General features: G+C 36.1%; 1 protein-coding gene across 1 annotated transcript in view; it reads right to left on the bottom strand.

Moving 5' to 3' along the window:
* Nucleotides 1-1,553: 1,553 nt before the first annotated feature.
* Nucleotides 1,554-17,418, bottom strand: part of PIK3C3 (phosphatidylinositol 3-kinase, catalytic subunit type 3) — a gene marked incomplete at both ends in the record, with an annotated part of 36,462 nt that continues 20,597 nt past the window's right edge. The window contains 11 exons of the mRNA XM_010132343.1: nucleotides 1,554-1,628; nucleotides 2,755-2,839; nucleotides 5,251-5,315; nucleotides 5,974-6,043; nucleotides 6,259-6,387; nucleotides 8,667-8,798; nucleotides 9,859-9,975; nucleotides 10,802-10,907; nucleotides 13,829-13,896; nucleotides 15,094-15,181; nucleotides 16,431-16,585. Coding sequence (XP_010130645.1) covers nucleotides 1,554-1,628; nucleotides 2,755-2,839; nucleotides 5,251-5,315; nucleotides 5,974-6,043; nucleotides 6,259-6,387; nucleotides 8,667-8,798; nucleotides 9,859-9,975; nucleotides 10,802-10,907; nucleotides 13,829-13,896; nucleotides 15,094-15,181; nucleotides 16,431-16,585 — 1,090 coding nt within the window. The remainder of the gene's footprint in view (nucleotides 1,629-2,754; nucleotides 2,840-5,250; nucleotides 5,316-5,973; nucleotides 6,044-6,258; nucleotides 6,388-8,666; nucleotides 8,799-9,858; nucleotides 9,976-10,801; nucleotides 10,908-13,828; nucleotides 13,897-15,093; nucleotides 15,182-16,430; nucleotides 16,586-17,418) is intronic.

The following is a 17,418-nucleotide window of genomic DNA, read 5'->3' as shown; positions in this document are numbered from 1 at the left end:
GTCCTACAGGAAATGTTTGTTTGGTAAAACTTTGTGAAGTTACTGTAGCTATGCACAAATTCATTTTCAACAAAACCACTTTTATTTCCCTCCTGAGGCATTGATTTTAATACTTGAAGTAGCTTAATTTTCAAATCCTTCATTTCCTCTAGTACAGGTATTTTCTACTTATTTAGAACCACCCGAATATTTACCCTACCTGGTCTGTTATGAATCCATGCAGATGGCCACAAAAAATAACATTAAAGCAAGTTAGGGAGAATCAAGATGCACATCTGCTATTTTCAGCTTCAAGATACATGGGTTTTGCAGCAAAACAAAGGATGCACTCGATTCAACAGTAAATTCTACTACTGTCTCTTCCCAAGCTGTGAGTTTGTAATGAGGAGGACACCAAAGAGTATTTCCCTCTTTCTTGTTAGAGCAGGCCTAATAAAAACCCCAATATATATAATCTCAGCTGGAACTGAATGGTTCAGCAAGCTCACTTAGCCTGATGATCAGAGAGGTTTGGTTCCACCGAGAACACAAGATTCTTAAGGAACAGAAAATGCTGAAGCGAATCCTGCTTTGACATGTTTCATGTGACATTCCCATTTCTGGGACGTGTCATGTAAATCTCTTAGAAAAATATACAGACCTTGAAAGCTCAGAGAAGCAATCTGTTTAAAAGAAAATAAAATCTGAGACAAGAATTCACACGGATGTTTCAATGAAGTCATTAAGATTATACCTATTTCCACAACCACTGGTAATACTGGTCTAAACATGTACTGTATTTGGAATGGCATACATGAAAAAAGTGGAATTATTTGTCAACTATTAAAATACAACTGGCATCCAATTAGTAGGTCTTAAATTGGATTTCTAACAGCTTTTTTTAACATGCAATCAAACAGGAATGTAACAATTTGGGAAAATGGGGTAAGAGTCACTTTACAAGTATTTTTTAGTGTATCATTTTTTTCAGCTTTGAATCAAGAGTTAATTATGATTTTAGCCAACTTTAAGACTACGGTGAAACGTTTCTTGGTTTTAGATAAAGGCAGTCAAATTTTATCATATGCTGTGTGCATAGTACATTCAAAAAAGGTAGCATCACTTGAGAAAATTCTTGTGTTTAACAAAAACCAACTTACGAATCCACATTTCTGTGCAAGAACAAACAGTACTATAGAATAAGCCAACCAAAATCTATATAAAAATCCCAGTTTACAAACCTGTCTGTGTTGAGGTTAAGTTAGACTTTCATTACCTACACATAAAATGATGTCTTACACTGACATCAAAACCACGTATCAGATACACATTACATCTTATCTTGTCTACTGATGTGTTTAGATATCTACTTGCTTTGTTACTCTTCAACTGCCATTTCACACTGATAGTTTAAACCTAAACTTTGATTCATTAGATCAAATACTACCTTGGATGAGACAATGTAACTTTACCTTTGAAAATACATTCTCATCCACAACACTCAGCGAAACAGTACCAACACATTAGAAACTCAACAACTGCTGTTATAAAACTATAGTGCTAAAAAGAATTACCTGTTTTTGTTAGCAAAAGATTATCCAGATGTCTATCTCCAACTCCAAGGATGTAAGTAATTACACAATAACCAGCTGTAACAAGCAAATTGTAAACAACAATATAAATACCTTTCCTGGAGAGCAAAACGTTCCACACAATTAACAACAGCATATGATATTATCTTAGTTCTTGTTCACTAGTAATGAATATTACCACAGAGACCAGGGGCTGGGGTGGTGCTGGTGAAGCATAATTAAGATTATCAGCACTGTGAAGGACATTTGAAGTAATGAATTAAAACTCCTAAGTTTATTCATATTCACAATTATATGCCTAACACTAAAAGCCTAAATTCATTCAATATCAGGATCAAGACATTTCGAAGGTAGATAGAAGTATATGGAGCAAAATGAATGTACACGTTTTGAACTGGAGATATTTTAAGGCAACAGTAATCAAGCATTAGAGACTGATATGAGTTTGAATATGTACATCAGCAGCATTTGCAAGCAAAGCAGAAGCCAAGCAGGGACAAACAGTGAACTGTTTTAATTGTGACTTCCACCCACTACGCAAAGCGGTTTGAAGAAGTTCTGAAGACTGCATCACCAGGAAGAGAAGGGGAGAAGACTGTGCAGCAACAACTGAATTTGAGGGAGGTTTTTCGTGTTTTTTTTTTTCTTTTTGTAGAGTGAAGTCGCTTTTTAAGGGACAGCACATGTAATGTTTTAGCATTGTGATCACTACCACTATATTACCACTACCACTTTTTCTTGTCATCCAAATGGAACAAGAAGTTGAATGTAGCCTCACCTCTCCAAATAAAAAGATATTTTTAAAAGGAATTAAAATCTTCTAACCTCAAATACAGATGATTCACCATTATACAAATGCTTTCCATCTCCCTGAATTATAAAGACCCCAACTCATGATGCAGAGGGGTCAGAGATAACATTATTGCTAGAAAGCACAAAGTGTTTAACTTCTAGTCTCCTTTAAGAAGAATAAAAAGAGGGCTGAGGAGAGCAATTGTGTATGACATGCCAGGCTCAAAATGATCCCTTTCACAGGGATTCTGACAGCAAGCACATATGTAGTGCTCTATCTACAGTCATCTAAACTGAAATGTCTTAATAGCTCCTTTGATGTCTTTAATGTCTTAATACCTGTCCTTTACACTTCAGATAGGAAGTTACCAACTGTAAGAGTGTAACTTACCACAGCTCTTAACATACGTGTCCATCACCTCTGCACTTATTCCATGAGGACCAGTCTCACTGGGTGCATGTTTTCTGAAGAAGTTCTGGAGGGGAAGTCATCAACATATTTAGTTATTCTACATGACCTCAAACAGGATCATTAGAACTGGTAGAAAAAAAAAAAAAAAAGATTTAAATCAAGACCATAAACGGTCATTATTACAAACTGTTAAACTAACAACCACTCCCAAGAAACCTAGTAAGTCCTAATTTAATATTGCTTTATTTTCTGTCTTAATCACCACATTCTTAACAGAAAAAATATCTGAAGTTCAAATTAAAAAGCAATTTTCTTTATTAACAGGTTCAGAAAATTCTCAATGCATTGAGAATTTAATTAGTAACTATGACTGCAAATACTTCTGCAAGACACTGTTTAGGCCAGATGAGCAAAAACTAAAACAGGACCAACAGACCAGATTAGTTACGGTATTTGGGACACACACTCTTACAAGGTCTATCACGATTAAATATCCATATTTACCAATACAACCAACCACTACTGAGCTTAAAAGGAAAACATAAGTTTTCCCAAACAAAAACAGTTCTTCCCACCACTCAGAAGAAAGTCTTCTTGACTGAGACAAAAGATAACTAAATTAATCCAAGCCTAAGCACAAGTCTCTCCCAGTAAGCAAACACAAATATAAGCAAGCCCTGTTAAGAGGAGCTCTGCAGGCATCTGGATGACATACAAATGACTAAAATCATAACAAAACAATGAAGGGAATCTAAAAATGAGAAGGAGGTACTGAAGGAGGGTACCTGCAGGCTATTTAACAAAGTTTTGCTTGAAAAGCAGACTTGTTCCAACATGTATCAGAGTTTTAAGGCCTGAAGAAAGCTTTAAATATCTTTGGTTACAGAGAAATGGAACCTCCAAAACATGACCATTTTAAGATTGCTGATAGAAGGTAAAATACCTTTTCTTTCCTGTGGATCTGCATTGCCAGCCAGTATTAGATTGCTTGCCTTAAGTCTTTTCAGAAGTGATACTTTTTTTACGATTTTTATACTGTGCCAATCTTTATTAAAACACACTGTGACACCCAAAATGGACATGTACAAAAAGAAAACGCGGTTCTACAACACCTAAAAATGTTCATTTAGTTTTTATTTCCCTGCCTACAATGTCCAGCTATTTCATCACGCTTTGGCACAGGAAATCTGGGCTCTATAACGTATTTTGCCATTGATCTGTGAAGCAATCCTAGATCACATTCTTCTGGCATTTTGTCTATTTAGATTAGCAGTTCTTCACAGGAAGGATTGCTCCTTACGTCTGCACAACAACTAAAACAGTGAGGCACCTATCACAGATTGGAATAATATGACATTGTAACATTGCAAAATGGCAATTTCACGAACATTTCTAAATATATTTTATAGAAACATGTAATAGACTAGCATATGAATACACTTCCAAGATTACAAAGGGTTGCCAAGAAAACACTTTATAAACTATATGATTATTGAACATGTAGATGTAGCTTATCACAATAATTATGGAAAGCTCAGAAAACTTATGTTGACTTGACGCTGGTCATTGATTAACAAAAAGCACATTTTTATCAGTTAAAAGCATCTGATATTCTTATTTAAGCAAATGATAATGACAAATGATAAGCATTTTTTAACATCCATATTTTTAATATATGTAGTTTGCAGTAGCTGGCAGCTATCTGCTTTGTATCCCTGTTACTAAGCTATGAACGAATACAAAATACAACCACAAAAAAGGGAAAAAGGCACTGTGACAAACTGAATCCAACATAAACATCCTGTGTTTTCATTAAGAAAAAAATTAGCTATATTATTATCTCATATGGCAATGTGGTACGCTTTTATCCAACTGTATTTAATTTATATCAGCCAGCTGACCTCTGCTACCTAGCTTGTGCTTTGCTTGATACCATCATGTATTTTGTGTGCCACTATTCAGTTGTGCATCCCTACTCAATTTCCATGACAGTTACAGAATAAAAAAAAAAAAACAACCTCCCCCAAACCACACAGTATTTATACATCCACTATGACAGGGAAGCAGACTTCAGAAATTATATGAACAAACTATTTAGCTGTTCCATTAAAAACACCATTAAATTCTATTTTGACAAGGTATCAAGTGAAAACTACCGAATGAATGACATCAAAGCAACACTTTCAAACACTACAGGACAGTGCGATGCATCTTCCATTCGTCATTACAGCAAAGTCAGAATTTCAGTATCACAAGTAAACGATACTTTAGTTATTTAAATGGTATTACTTTTAGGACATGTGGTGATGTAAATATATCTTTTTAAAGTAAAACACCTGTGTAAACACCCTTATGGTTCAATCTGGAATTTGTCGTTTATCAATGGGTAGAAAAATCAGTTGAGAGACTAAAAAGACTTTTGTATGAGATCTAAGTCTTCGATTTACGAAGACTTAAACCCCCCCCAATGCATACCTGTATACTTTCCTCAGTGGCAAGAACTTCTGCAACTGGTACTGACTGAATAAACTGCATGAACCCTGTGACAGAAAACAACCAAAACCATGAAATCTCCAATGCACACAGCGTTCAAACTACTCAATAATGCATGTTTATTAAAGGTCAACAAAACACATTTTTGTTCAACTGCTTCTCATCAGCAAAAAACTCCAAATATTCTGCCTTCAGTAGCTTCAAAAAAACCCTTGTCATTAGCATCAAATTAGCTTGCAAAAGGTACGTTGTTCCATATTTTCATGAAAACAGAAAGTAAATCAATGGCTTTTTAAATATTTACCCAGAATCTATTTAAAAGCATAGCCAAGTTTGACTTTGCTTCTTCTTGTTTTTTTCCACCATTTCATGCAAAGATCTATAAACAGGAGTGTTAAAAGTTACAAGATCGCACAAGCAAGCTAACAACAAACATAAGAGTACTTATTGTCACACAGTCCAAAATCCAGACCAGGCTTCTTTTATGAAGATATTTCAGCCACCTGTGGAATACTGTAGTCACTCAGGTTGTTTACTTCCATGACTTATATTGGAACAACATTCTCTTACACATTGAGCTGATTTTTAGAATGCTGTAATAAGCAAAACACCTCTCATGGAAATACTGTGTCACACCACAGTCTGTGAACACAGACAGAAGATTCCTCTCAGTACCATATTTTTAGGAAATAAAAATATCCATACCGTGTTTTGTACTAGTTGCCAGCACTTTATAGGGTGTCAGCTTTAAATCCAGATTCTCTTTTCTTAACAGCTGGAAAAAAACCACAAACACACAAAAGCTAAGATGAATGCAACAGAAAGGGGATCATTGCATGTCTCTAAAGAAAAGACAAAAGCCACCTAAGATCTGAGAACCCTGGAATGTGTTACCAACATAAGCTGTCTTAACAGCTTATTAACAATCTTGCTCTCCACAAAGAAAATCAAGAACACAGAGGAACAGGGATGTGGACTCATAATTCTCACCTTATCCATGAGTGAAATAATCTGAAGAATAAGTTGATCTTGACGTAAATCATCACCATGCTTAAAAATTACAGGATATTTGCCTCCGTCTTCTGTCTTGAAGAATAACTGAGCAGGCATTAAGGCACTCTGGAAAAGGAAACTTATTCTACTAAGCTGGTTCACAGCAATATTTGTATTAACATGTTGCTATAGTGGCATTCTAATATGTTTGTTTACTGCATCGTAGATCTGAGTGAATTAAGAAGGCGTCAGGTCACAGGATTAAAGTATCAAATTCAGTTACAAAAAAGTTTAGAATAGTCCCATTTGAGTACTAACAGTGTGGCAGTGAGCAGCAGCGCCTTTTTCATGTTTCTCAAGCCTGGAAAAAAACAAGCAATTCTAAAGCTTCTAAAATTTCTAAAGCTTCTAAAACTCACTGTCTAGGACTCAGCAGTTCGAACACACAATTTCCAATTAACAAAAGTGCGATTTAGCCACACTGTTTAAAAAAATACCTTAAGGCTTTAATTCTTTTTTAGCAAGGAGTGAGATGATACATCCCCTGCCTCTCCAGCCCCTCACAGGAGGAAAGGAGTATTCAAGTTCTGTTTGTACACATGCAATTCCAATCGACACAGAAGCACTATTCAAAAGGTCACAACAAACCAAATTTAAACTGACCAGATCAAAAAGAGACACAATTACAGGATAAACATCAAAGAAATGCTAGGGGCAAGACATCTCCAACAATTAATTGCTTCCTTAATCTATTTAGTAAAAGCAAAAATGTCTTTTTACATTGTTGTTTGAGAAAGCCAATTTAATTGTTTGCAATTTCTCTGCATAAAATGGGTTCAAGGGGTTCAATTACCTACATGAATTATTTCATTTATTGTAACTGATCCAATCACTTACCTCAACACCAAACCAACCAAACAAAAATATCAAAGATACAGAGTTTAATATTTGAGCAGTTACATTAGATTTTCACATGCATGAATGTTTCTAATTATTACATTCTATAAAAAGGAAAAAACAATTCTTTAAATAAAAAAGCTGCCATGTGATGTCCCAGAGCACCAAAAATTAGCCACTCTTCCCTCTTTGGATTTGTTTGGATTTTATCCCATAGTACAGAATGAGAGAAACAGAAATCCATAACCTTTCAGAATCAAAATCACCTCTGATTTTGAAACAAGTTACATCTCATATTTTTGGTCCAAAATTTTCTAGATTGCTACAGAAGATTAATACGTAGAAGACTACCTGACTTGAGTTTGTCCTGATCCAGTTACATCCTTGATCAAGCCATACTCTTGTGATATTATCTAAATGGAATATTTAGTTGCTGCTCCAGCAGTCTTTTTGTCAACATTCTTCTCAAAGCCCTTAAATCATATTCAGACTAAAAGTTGCCTCAAATTTGAAAAGCCTTGTTTTCATCACAAGGTCTTTCTAATGTTGCTTCCAACCTGAGGTGCAAGAGCAGCATGCCAGTGAAGAAGCATGCTCTTCAAAAAGACTAAAGAAGGAAGCCAAAGTTGGGAAACCAAGAGACGGTACAGCACAAAACTACAGGAAAGCGTTAATCTTTGATTTTCAGTAAACACAACCTGTCAAAGTTTGAAACTACTGGGTATGATAAATTTATGTCCTAGTAGAGATGATGGATTAACACCGGTTGTGAGGCAGCTAGGACATTTTTAACTGGCAGGGAATGCCTCCTGGACAAAGGCCTGTCTTGTAAAGTACATTCTGATCATCTTAAAATTAGACCAGTCACATGTATGAGTTGAAAGTGAATTTATAAAGATGTCCTATATTATTGGTACAGCTAGTAACTACATTCCAGGCAGTAATTTACATTCCAGGTAGTACAGGAAGCAAAATAACCCGTCCTTTCAACAGCATATTGTCTATTTCTTGACTATTAAGACATGGCCACATGATCACAAGCAATTGCTACGGATTGGTCTAAGGCTTAACCAATCGCAGGGACAGAGGATCTACCTGTCAGCCCACTGTAACTGCATGAAATGGGCCACGTTACTGCTTTCCAGTCTCTACCAATTTCACAGATTATTTTGCAATGAAACAGAGGCACACCCATCTGAGATGCAGTGCACCTGACTTGACTTGTACGATTTTGATCATAGGTATTATTCCTGCTAAACACAGTCTAACTAAAGTTCAGAGAAATTCTCAACTAGGAATCATTCCTTGAGCTTGGGGACTTTGTAAGACTTATAGATTGCATCGGTCTTACAAAAGCAGCTTTACAGTTTGCATATTAACTTCAAAACAGAGTTTCACAATGAAAATAAGGAGTTGTTCAACCACTTTAAGAGCACATTACTGTTATGTTTTGCCTTGACTATGTCAGTCCCTTTAAATCTCTCGGGTATTCAGAAGATCTCACTTACCTTGAAGAGTGTGGCTTTTTCAGGGATTATCCCTTTAATTTTCACCTGAGGTTCCAGAGGAAGCGGAATAAGTTCCATATCTGCTAAATTCATCTTTTCGTTATCTGCTAACAATGCCTGAAGCCTCTCATTCTAAAAGAATAAAAATTTGTTTTGAAACAAAACCAGCACACCCATAAAATAAGTACCAGGTACATATAAACAGTTAAAAAGTCTTTTAAGAAAGGATGTATTATTAATAAATATCCAATTTATTCAATTCTTAACTATTCTAAAGCATCAAGGTTTCACTCTTAAAACCCAATGAAATAAAAATTCTCTATTTGCAGTAATCCAAATAAGGAAGCAGATATTCAATCTAGTCTGAGTATCGTCAAGCGATTTTCTAAGTGCCAGGTATAATAGTCTTACAAAAATTTATTTCTAAATTGCCTGCACAAGTAGCAGAATAATAGCAGGAAATACACTCTTACGAACTGAAAAACCCCCCTTCTCTTTTAGTGATTACTCCTTTATTACTGAGACATAGAACATTCAAAAAATATCATTGATAGAATGATTAAGTGTTTCATTTTCCCGCACAAACGTACCCTGCAGATTAAAAAAAAGATGACAAAAATGATGTGTCAGAAGAAAATACATGAATATAAACCTCTTCGGCCTTCCTGCTTCCTCCTCATACCCCATCCCCCAAGCTCACTTAAAATATTTTAAGTGCAAAGGTTCTTAAAATGCACCTATGATAGAAATCCTTTCATCAACAGAAAGCAAAGTTCTGCTAAACACCTACCTTATGAAATAATAGTTTTGTTGCACTCGTGAGAAATGGAAACTTTGCTGCTAGGTAAACTTCATTTTCTATCCTAGCATAACCCCCACACCACAATAACCTCTGTGACCTTCCCATGTCCCGCCCCCCCCGCCTGTTATATTATCAGCTATTCAATTATTCTCACAATTTTTTGCCAAAATATCCCAAGATTTTTCCTTCTGTTTTCATCTATAAACTTCCAGAACACTTTGGAACTTCGACCCATCTAAACCTCTCGTAAGTTTGTTTAAAGTTAGCTAAAATTATTAGAGGATAGATGGACCTCTGTTAGAAATCTTGGTGCTAAGAATTTTTACTGAAAAGCTAACATACCTCTTGTCAAATTCTAGGCAAAGAAAAGTCTTCCAATCCTCTAGTTACCTTTTTCTTACGATTCCCACTTTCACGCTGCACTGCTTTCATTACGTGAACAAGCCGATCTACAAATGTCTGCTGGGCTGCCAACAACGAACGCATAACTCTGACTGACTTATCACCCTAAGTGAATCAAAAGAAACAAAATTAGTTCTTTGTTCTGTAATTATTTTATCTAGAAATTATTCCTTTACTCTTAGACCTTTTGGCTTTGAACAGCTAAGTGAATAACAATCAATTTCTTGTCACTTTGAAAGGTGTTTTCTGTAAAACACAATCAGAATCACTGTAGCTGGCAATCAATTATCTGACCTACCAGTGCATTTCGATTTGCATCAACAATTTCAGTGCTGAACAAGTCATGCGTGACAAGCCTGTTCACACAGCCAAAGTAAGTTAGTAAGGATAAGCACATGGAATATTCTCATGAAGAGTCAGATTTGAGTAACATCCCCAAAACTGGAATTAAGATGACGTGTGAGGTAGATGAAAATCAGGAAAGACGGCACATCTGCTGTAAACTATAGCCTGCAATTCACAAAAGTCTGGGGGCTTTTTGTCTTTGCTTTTCTTCTTGCTGCTCCAGCACCCTCTGCTGCTGATACGCAGAACAACACTGGCTGTGAAGTGCAAAGATACAGGTCTCTTGTCTCAAACCGCTCTGCAAGGACAGGTGTTTGCCATGAAGAAATGGTCAATAAAACAGATTACACAGGGTAGGGGATTTTAGGAACAGCATGTTACTAACACGAACAAGCAAAGAAAACAAGGAGGAAAGGGTTCTCATTGCTTGCTTCTTTCTTTTTCAGTAGTTTTTTTGGTTTACCACAAACTCAAAATTCAAAACTGGAAGCTTTTTTAAAGGTTTCAATATGTGTCACACCTGTCCCTTTTTAAAGGGCTATCCAAAACTATCCCAAAGTATGTATTTCTATCACAGTGGCATTACCTTCAGCAAAGCCTGACTAAATCTTCTCATCACATTTAAGTACATTTCGTGAGTCTTTGGGTCCCTCTGCTGAGTGTCTTGATCTTCACACTCCACTATGACATACCTGCAGAATAAAAACAACCCAAGTTATGCTGTACTCTGGTGCTGCAGAATTCCAGGGAAATACAGTCACCCTGCATTTTAGGCCTAGAACTAAAAATAAAGTCCATCTTTGAATGACGTATCCACCTCAACAGTAGAGCTCTTCCAAACTGCGTTGTCACAAATTCCTAGTTGGATCCGTCGAGCCTATCAAAGTTTCTGAGGTCTTTCACTTACACAGGCATCACTGAAACAGGACAAGTCAGAAGTCCAAACCATAAAACACTCCAACCAAGTGGTACATGTGGGAGGAGTACACGTTCCACTGCGCTACTGCCCTCCCCGTAATGTAGTGACTGCAATCTTAACTCTTCAAATGTAGCTGCAAAACCAGGAAGAATCTCACCCTACGTGCTCCCCATCTTTACCATTAGCAGTGGTGGAAGAGTTCGTATTGCTCCGGGTAACTCTGCAAAGTCTACACTCTGAAATTAAGTTTTTATTTCTAAAATTATGATTCAGGTACAAGATTTAAATAGTACAATTTGGGAAAGTTATACAGAAAATTTATTTTTATATGTTAAGTAGCTGTTTCGAATACTTTTGTGTTTATTTTTGTTCACAGCACTGACAAGCCAGAAGTAGCTAGGCACAGGAAGTCATCTTTCTGTTGATCAGTAGATCTCCTAGTACTACCTAGTAAAAACCTGTAACCCCACTACTAAAAAAAGGGAGAAATTAGCAAGTCAGATGATTTCCAGTCGCTGCATTTGGATTCAGAAGTGCCTCTACACATTCCAACACAAACACCTGGACTTCACGCTGACAGCCAGAATTACTCCTTCCTTACACACGTGCAGAATCTCTTTGCAGCTGAATGGTTATGGGACAAGACTGGGGGTCTGTAGTTTGCAGCTCATCAGATGCGACTAGTCTTATTTATAAATGCATAATATACTACATACATTAAACTAAGGCATATGTAACATCCCGTGAGTATTTTCCCAACAAAATCTCTAACTAAAGATTACTTCCAGGACTTTGCTAATATATTGCTGTAGATCATTCCCTCACAAAATTAGTATAAAAATAACTCCGTATTTACAAAGTTTGTGCACTGGACCTTCAAGGAAACCAGGAAGTAATGAGTTGAAACGTTATCATTTTCATCTTCATTTGTTAAAAAACCCTAGACAGTTCCTCAAAGCTATCTTGAAACAAGAAGAGTAATGCTTCGTACTTGAATAGGTGTCTCATACATCCAAGGATGAGACAGAAAAAAGCCACAGCACTGGCTTCTGTAGCCACTGTTAAGGCGTAAGGATAGGACGGCTTTACAATGACAAGTAACTGAGCAGGAGATTTGATTTTCAAGGGTTACAGTACTTTTTCCATTGATTATTTTAGGTGCATGATGTGTCTGGATAGCTGAAAGAAGCAATTGATCAGCAGACAAGAGGATTTATGGCTACGTCAGCAAAAACAGTGGCTGCAACATTTGTACTTTGTCACTGAGAAATTGAGATGTCTGGAAAGAAAACAAAGAATAAATGGACAGGGTTTTTCGTTTGGTGGAGGTTTTTGGGTTTTTTTAAATCATAACACAGAAACTTCGAAGTTCTGGATGCTTGAACTTTGAAGTAAGTTAACCTACTAACACTCATTTAATGAAGAATATTGATTAGGTCAAGCATTTGTCCTCTGCCCACATCAACTCAGCATGAAATTATTTTAAACATTTAAATTTACCAGCACCTTTTTCTGAAGCCAAGCATTATCTCTGGCCTTTGCACTAAGAACTTGGGCCACTGGCCACTCAGGAACTGTGGTTAAGTCGTGCACTTAAGTCTCTTAAATTCAGACTACTGAAAATACAGTAAAATAACAGAAAAGACATTTGCAAATGGAATGATTCTCACAATCGGTTAGGAAGCTTTTAAGAGTTTTGTAAGAACCGGATAGGTTTACACCACATGCCACACTCTACTCCCAATTCATGACTTCACAGCATATTAACCTATGATTGTGTAACAGTATTTTTAATTATTAGATGCTCCTATCATGAGAATTGTTTAACTTAAGTTTAGCCATGTAAGAGGCACCTAAGCTCTCTACAAGTGAATTAGCAGACAGCTCTGTTGGGTATATCCATATATATATGTGTGTGTTAGCACACACACATATACACACAAACCTGCACAGAGTACAGCTCTATTCATCTCAGTCTTCTTCACATAAGGTAATTCCTAGCTGTAAATGCTTATTCAGAAAGCACGTGGATGACTAGTTCAGGCATCTAATTTACTTCTTAAACCACTGACATGAGACAAGATCCTCAGCTAAGCAGTATTACCTCTGCTATCTAGACGAACTACACACACCTAAAGTTCCCCCTTAAGAAAGTACACATCTGCAACAACGTTTTGTCAGTGCTCATAACATAACCATAAAAGTAATCTAAAAAACCCCCTTAGATTAACACAAAAAATTAGTGCTTTATGAAACTTCATAAAGTACACTCTTGATTAATACTAAAGTACATTAATTTCCAATAATCTAGCTAACACTATCAAAAATTAAAAACACAAACACAAACCAAACAGAAAAGCAGAGCAGAAGATGAACTTTATCTCCTCATCACCACCATAAACAATTTGAATTACAACTTAGAAACTAAAGCCAGGCTTTTTTTTTTTTTTTTGGAACACTGTACTTAACGCACTACAAATCACCTTCCTCTTTCTAGCAGTAAAGCATATTTGTGCGTTTTAAAAAACAGCACCCTCCTTTTACTAATTATTCAGTTCAAACGCTTATTTTTTTTTAAAACTACTACTTCATCCTGAAAGAAATTGAGATTCTAAAGTTCTCAAGACAGTTCATTTCCTGTGCATCCTTCTGGGATGTCATTGATATAGCATGAATAAATAGATTCTAACTTACCAGTACAAGTAGTTTGCCAACGTGGAATTTTTGCATGCTCGTGATATCAAGAATGTGCAAAGGTCTTGCTGGAACGGATTTAAGAAAAGCAAAACTAAATTATAAAGAAGTCTAAGCACTCAAGAGAGAGATAAAGTTAAGGAAAAAACCCAAACAATCATAGGGGGTTTTGAGAGATACATTCCTTTGTAAAACATTAATCCAATCCAACATAGTATTTAAATCATATTAAGTTTTACTATTACTCCAATTCCAGCAACAACACTACAAATAAAAGTCTGCTACTACAGTAATATATTTACCAACATGTCAAAAGCACATGATGTTCTACAACAATAAACTTTTAATGTACAGTTTCGATTTACAATATATTACACTTTCCTCCCGTGCCATCATCCCTGCCTGTATGATTTAACCCTAAAAGGGATTTGCTACGCTATTTTCCATCCAGAAGGTCTAAAACTATTTTACGATGTTCTACGTTTCAACATAAACAAAAAATCTGTAGAGGATATACAGCATTTACCTGCTTTTTCAAGGTTTAATATTCCAGCTAAAAAAATTGTGTATCCTTGCTGATATGCTCAATTTAAGGTTTATTTTCTATGCAGTACTGAGGTTCATAAAGCAAAATTCGCAACAGGGAATGAATCTTTAGTTCAAAGACCAACTAATTGCACATCAGATTAAAATCAAACTGTCCTTACCTTCTATCTTTCCCTCCCTCCAGCCCCATTCTTACTACTCTTCTACTTGTGGTATAAACTGAGTGTAATCCTTGGCAGATGTAAATCAATACAGTGTATCACTTAGGTTCAAAAAAGGCAACATCTGTGCCAAAGAATATGGCGACAGGAAGAACAGATTGCAGAGATTAAGACATTTGGATAACCATCTTCCATGAAAACACCTCCTATAAAACACCTAAACACACGCAATTATCACTATCTAATCAGAATGTGATGGCCTCTGCAGTAGTTTTCTCCATTAAAGGAGAGCACTTTAATTTTAAAAACTATTCAATGTCTACTTCCCCGATTTCGTATAGTGTGACAGTGTACCTAAACAGCTGGCGTATAAAAAAACCCAAGATCTGTTAGGCTATTGCTATTTTCTTATAATTCATTTTATATTTATACTCTTTGAGCACTTTAAGCATTTAGCAAGATACAGTAGAGAGATCTGAACTTCCAAAACCAAAACCTAAAACCGGTACCAGGTCACTAAAAATTCATAAAAAATAGAAGGTAAAGCATGTGACTTACGTCAAGGTTTTCATTGTCTGCAAGCTCCTTTGTCTTAGAAGCAAGAGGTGGTGAGGAAACAGGTGGAACAGGACTCATGATCTGGGAACTACATAAAGGAAAGCATGTAATTGGCATGATTCAAAATTCTTGCTTGGGGGCCAGGGGGGATGCATGAAATTGCAATGTATTTTACTTCCACAGCATAATAAATTCAGAAAACTGGAAATGATGTATCTTTGAAGACAGTATCTCAACCCTGCTTCAGAACAAACTGCATGAACAGCAACAGTGACAGCTGCAGTTCCTGAAAACAGCAATAATCTGTGCCTGGACAGCTACACAATTTATGGCTGTGAAGGACACTCACGTGCATAAAACTTAGCATTTTGTTTCATCTTCCATTAAAAAAAAAAATAAGCAGACATAGATGGGAATTTAGCAAACCTGCATTTTTAGGATAACGTTTTTTCAAATGTTCTTAAGATGAAATTGCTAATACACAACACCTGCAAATACTCGTCTCTGGAAAGCAATTATACATAATAGAGTAGACAAACTCAATGCTTGCAAGGCAAAATTATCAGACAGTATATTTAACTAAAAGGAACTAATAAAACAGCTCCACTAATGTTTAAGGCGCCAATGCAGCCTCAGAATACACCGTACATCCCAGGACACCCACAGTACGGCTGAGCAGCAAGATCAATGAAAGGTAGGATACTTGTAGTATGGAAAGTATACTCCAGTGATACAAGTGATTCGATGTCGAAGCTTAAGCCTATATATCCCGAAAATTCAAATTACATATTCACAGAAGACTTTGCTTAACCAAGTTTGCTTGCACCTTGTTTACCATCACATTAATTAGATAATTAAGCCTGTCTTTTGGATTCCTAAAAGAATGAAAAATGTGCTCCCCAGAAACTTTACATTCACAGGACTCTCTCTACACCTTTCACAGGAGCAGGAAGATACTTCTTTCCATTTCAGAATGATCCATATTCTTTGACTGAAGTGATAATTGGAGCTTCATGCAACTTCACTGAATAAATCCTTACTTTTGCAAGGACAAAAGGAAGAAATGCCAGAGTTTTCCCTGCTCTCCAAAAGCTGTCTTCCTTTTGTGCACTAAGGTCAAAGGCCAGAACCTCAAGATTAAGAACGTTTGCTCTGTAAACAAACTGTAGTCAGAAAATACATTATGTGAAAGCTCAGGGTTGATTTTTTTATTTGTCACTGCTTCAGATTATAAAATAGGATATTGAATACGCAATGGTCCCTAAATGGGAGAAAGATTTTGAGGGCTTACATTGTCATCTGTTTCTGCTTTTGTTCTGGAAATCTATGCTTCTTACCTGTCTATTTCTGCACCATTGGTTCCAGATGTTGTCATGCTTTCTGACATTGAACCTTGACTGTCTCTCTTGCTAGGTTCCAGACCATTCTTTATGTCATCAAAGTTTTCGTATTTCAGTGCCTGGACTAACTGTAGGAGGTACATCAGCAAGTCCTCATGGAGGAAAAAAATCGAAATTAATTGAGGTGGTCATCAAAGCTTGCTAGATTCTGTATGTTTTCAAAACTCTCATTTACAGAAAAACTTAGTCTGGATTTAGTGACCTATAAATAAATGGAAATTGGGGTCTTCCTAGCAAGCAATATACAATAGCAAAACTGCTGTAGGATGGAGTTTGACTCCCAAAACATACTGAATTATCACACAATTTTTTGTTGCTCAATGGCAGTAAGCGCTAATTAAGTATTTAAGTGCATTTACTACTGTAAAGTTCTCTTTAGTTAAGCTGCCCTATGTGCTTCCAGTATCCACAAAATTAACCTTTCAGTTTGTGTCTCCCAAGAAAAAAAATAAAGCATAAATAAAATCTGGACCATGGTACCAGGAATTCAGATTCTCTCCTCTTCTACACACTATCTTTTTTTCTCCCCCCAATCCCTTGTGTGGCTGGGGATCCAAAAAAAAACCCACATATCTGATCTATTTTAGTTTGAAGAATGTCATTTTAATCACTTGCTGTTTATAATGAATTTGTTCCATCTACTATTCAGCTTGCCCTGTTTAGTTGCCTTCAAATGTTTCATGGAAGGTATGTTTTTATAGTCAAAACAGTATGACTTTGGCTATTGAAGCAGGCTTGCAAAAGTTTTTTAAACTCTGTTGATTGCCACGTTTTCGAGAGTTATGGTAATACATTCAAACTATTTTTAACTGTCAAAAGAAAATAAAATATATACATAATTAAAATTTAACAGGTTAGCATCTATTAATGGGGCTCTACTCAAAAATCACAGATTACCATTTTCTAATCAGTATATAATTGGAAA

The sequence above is a fragment of the Buceros rhinoceros genome, unplaced genomic scaffold, assembly GCF_000710305.1.
Source record: "Buceros rhinoceros silvestris isolate BGI_N320 unplaced genomic scaffold, ASM71030v1 scaffold4353, whole genome shotgun sequence".
Classification (NCBI taxonomy): domain Eukaryota; kingdom Metazoa; phylum Chordata; class Aves; order Bucerotiformes; family Bucerotidae; genus Buceros; species Buceros rhinoceros.
This window is presented reverse-complemented; position numbering and strand designations above follow the sequence as displayed.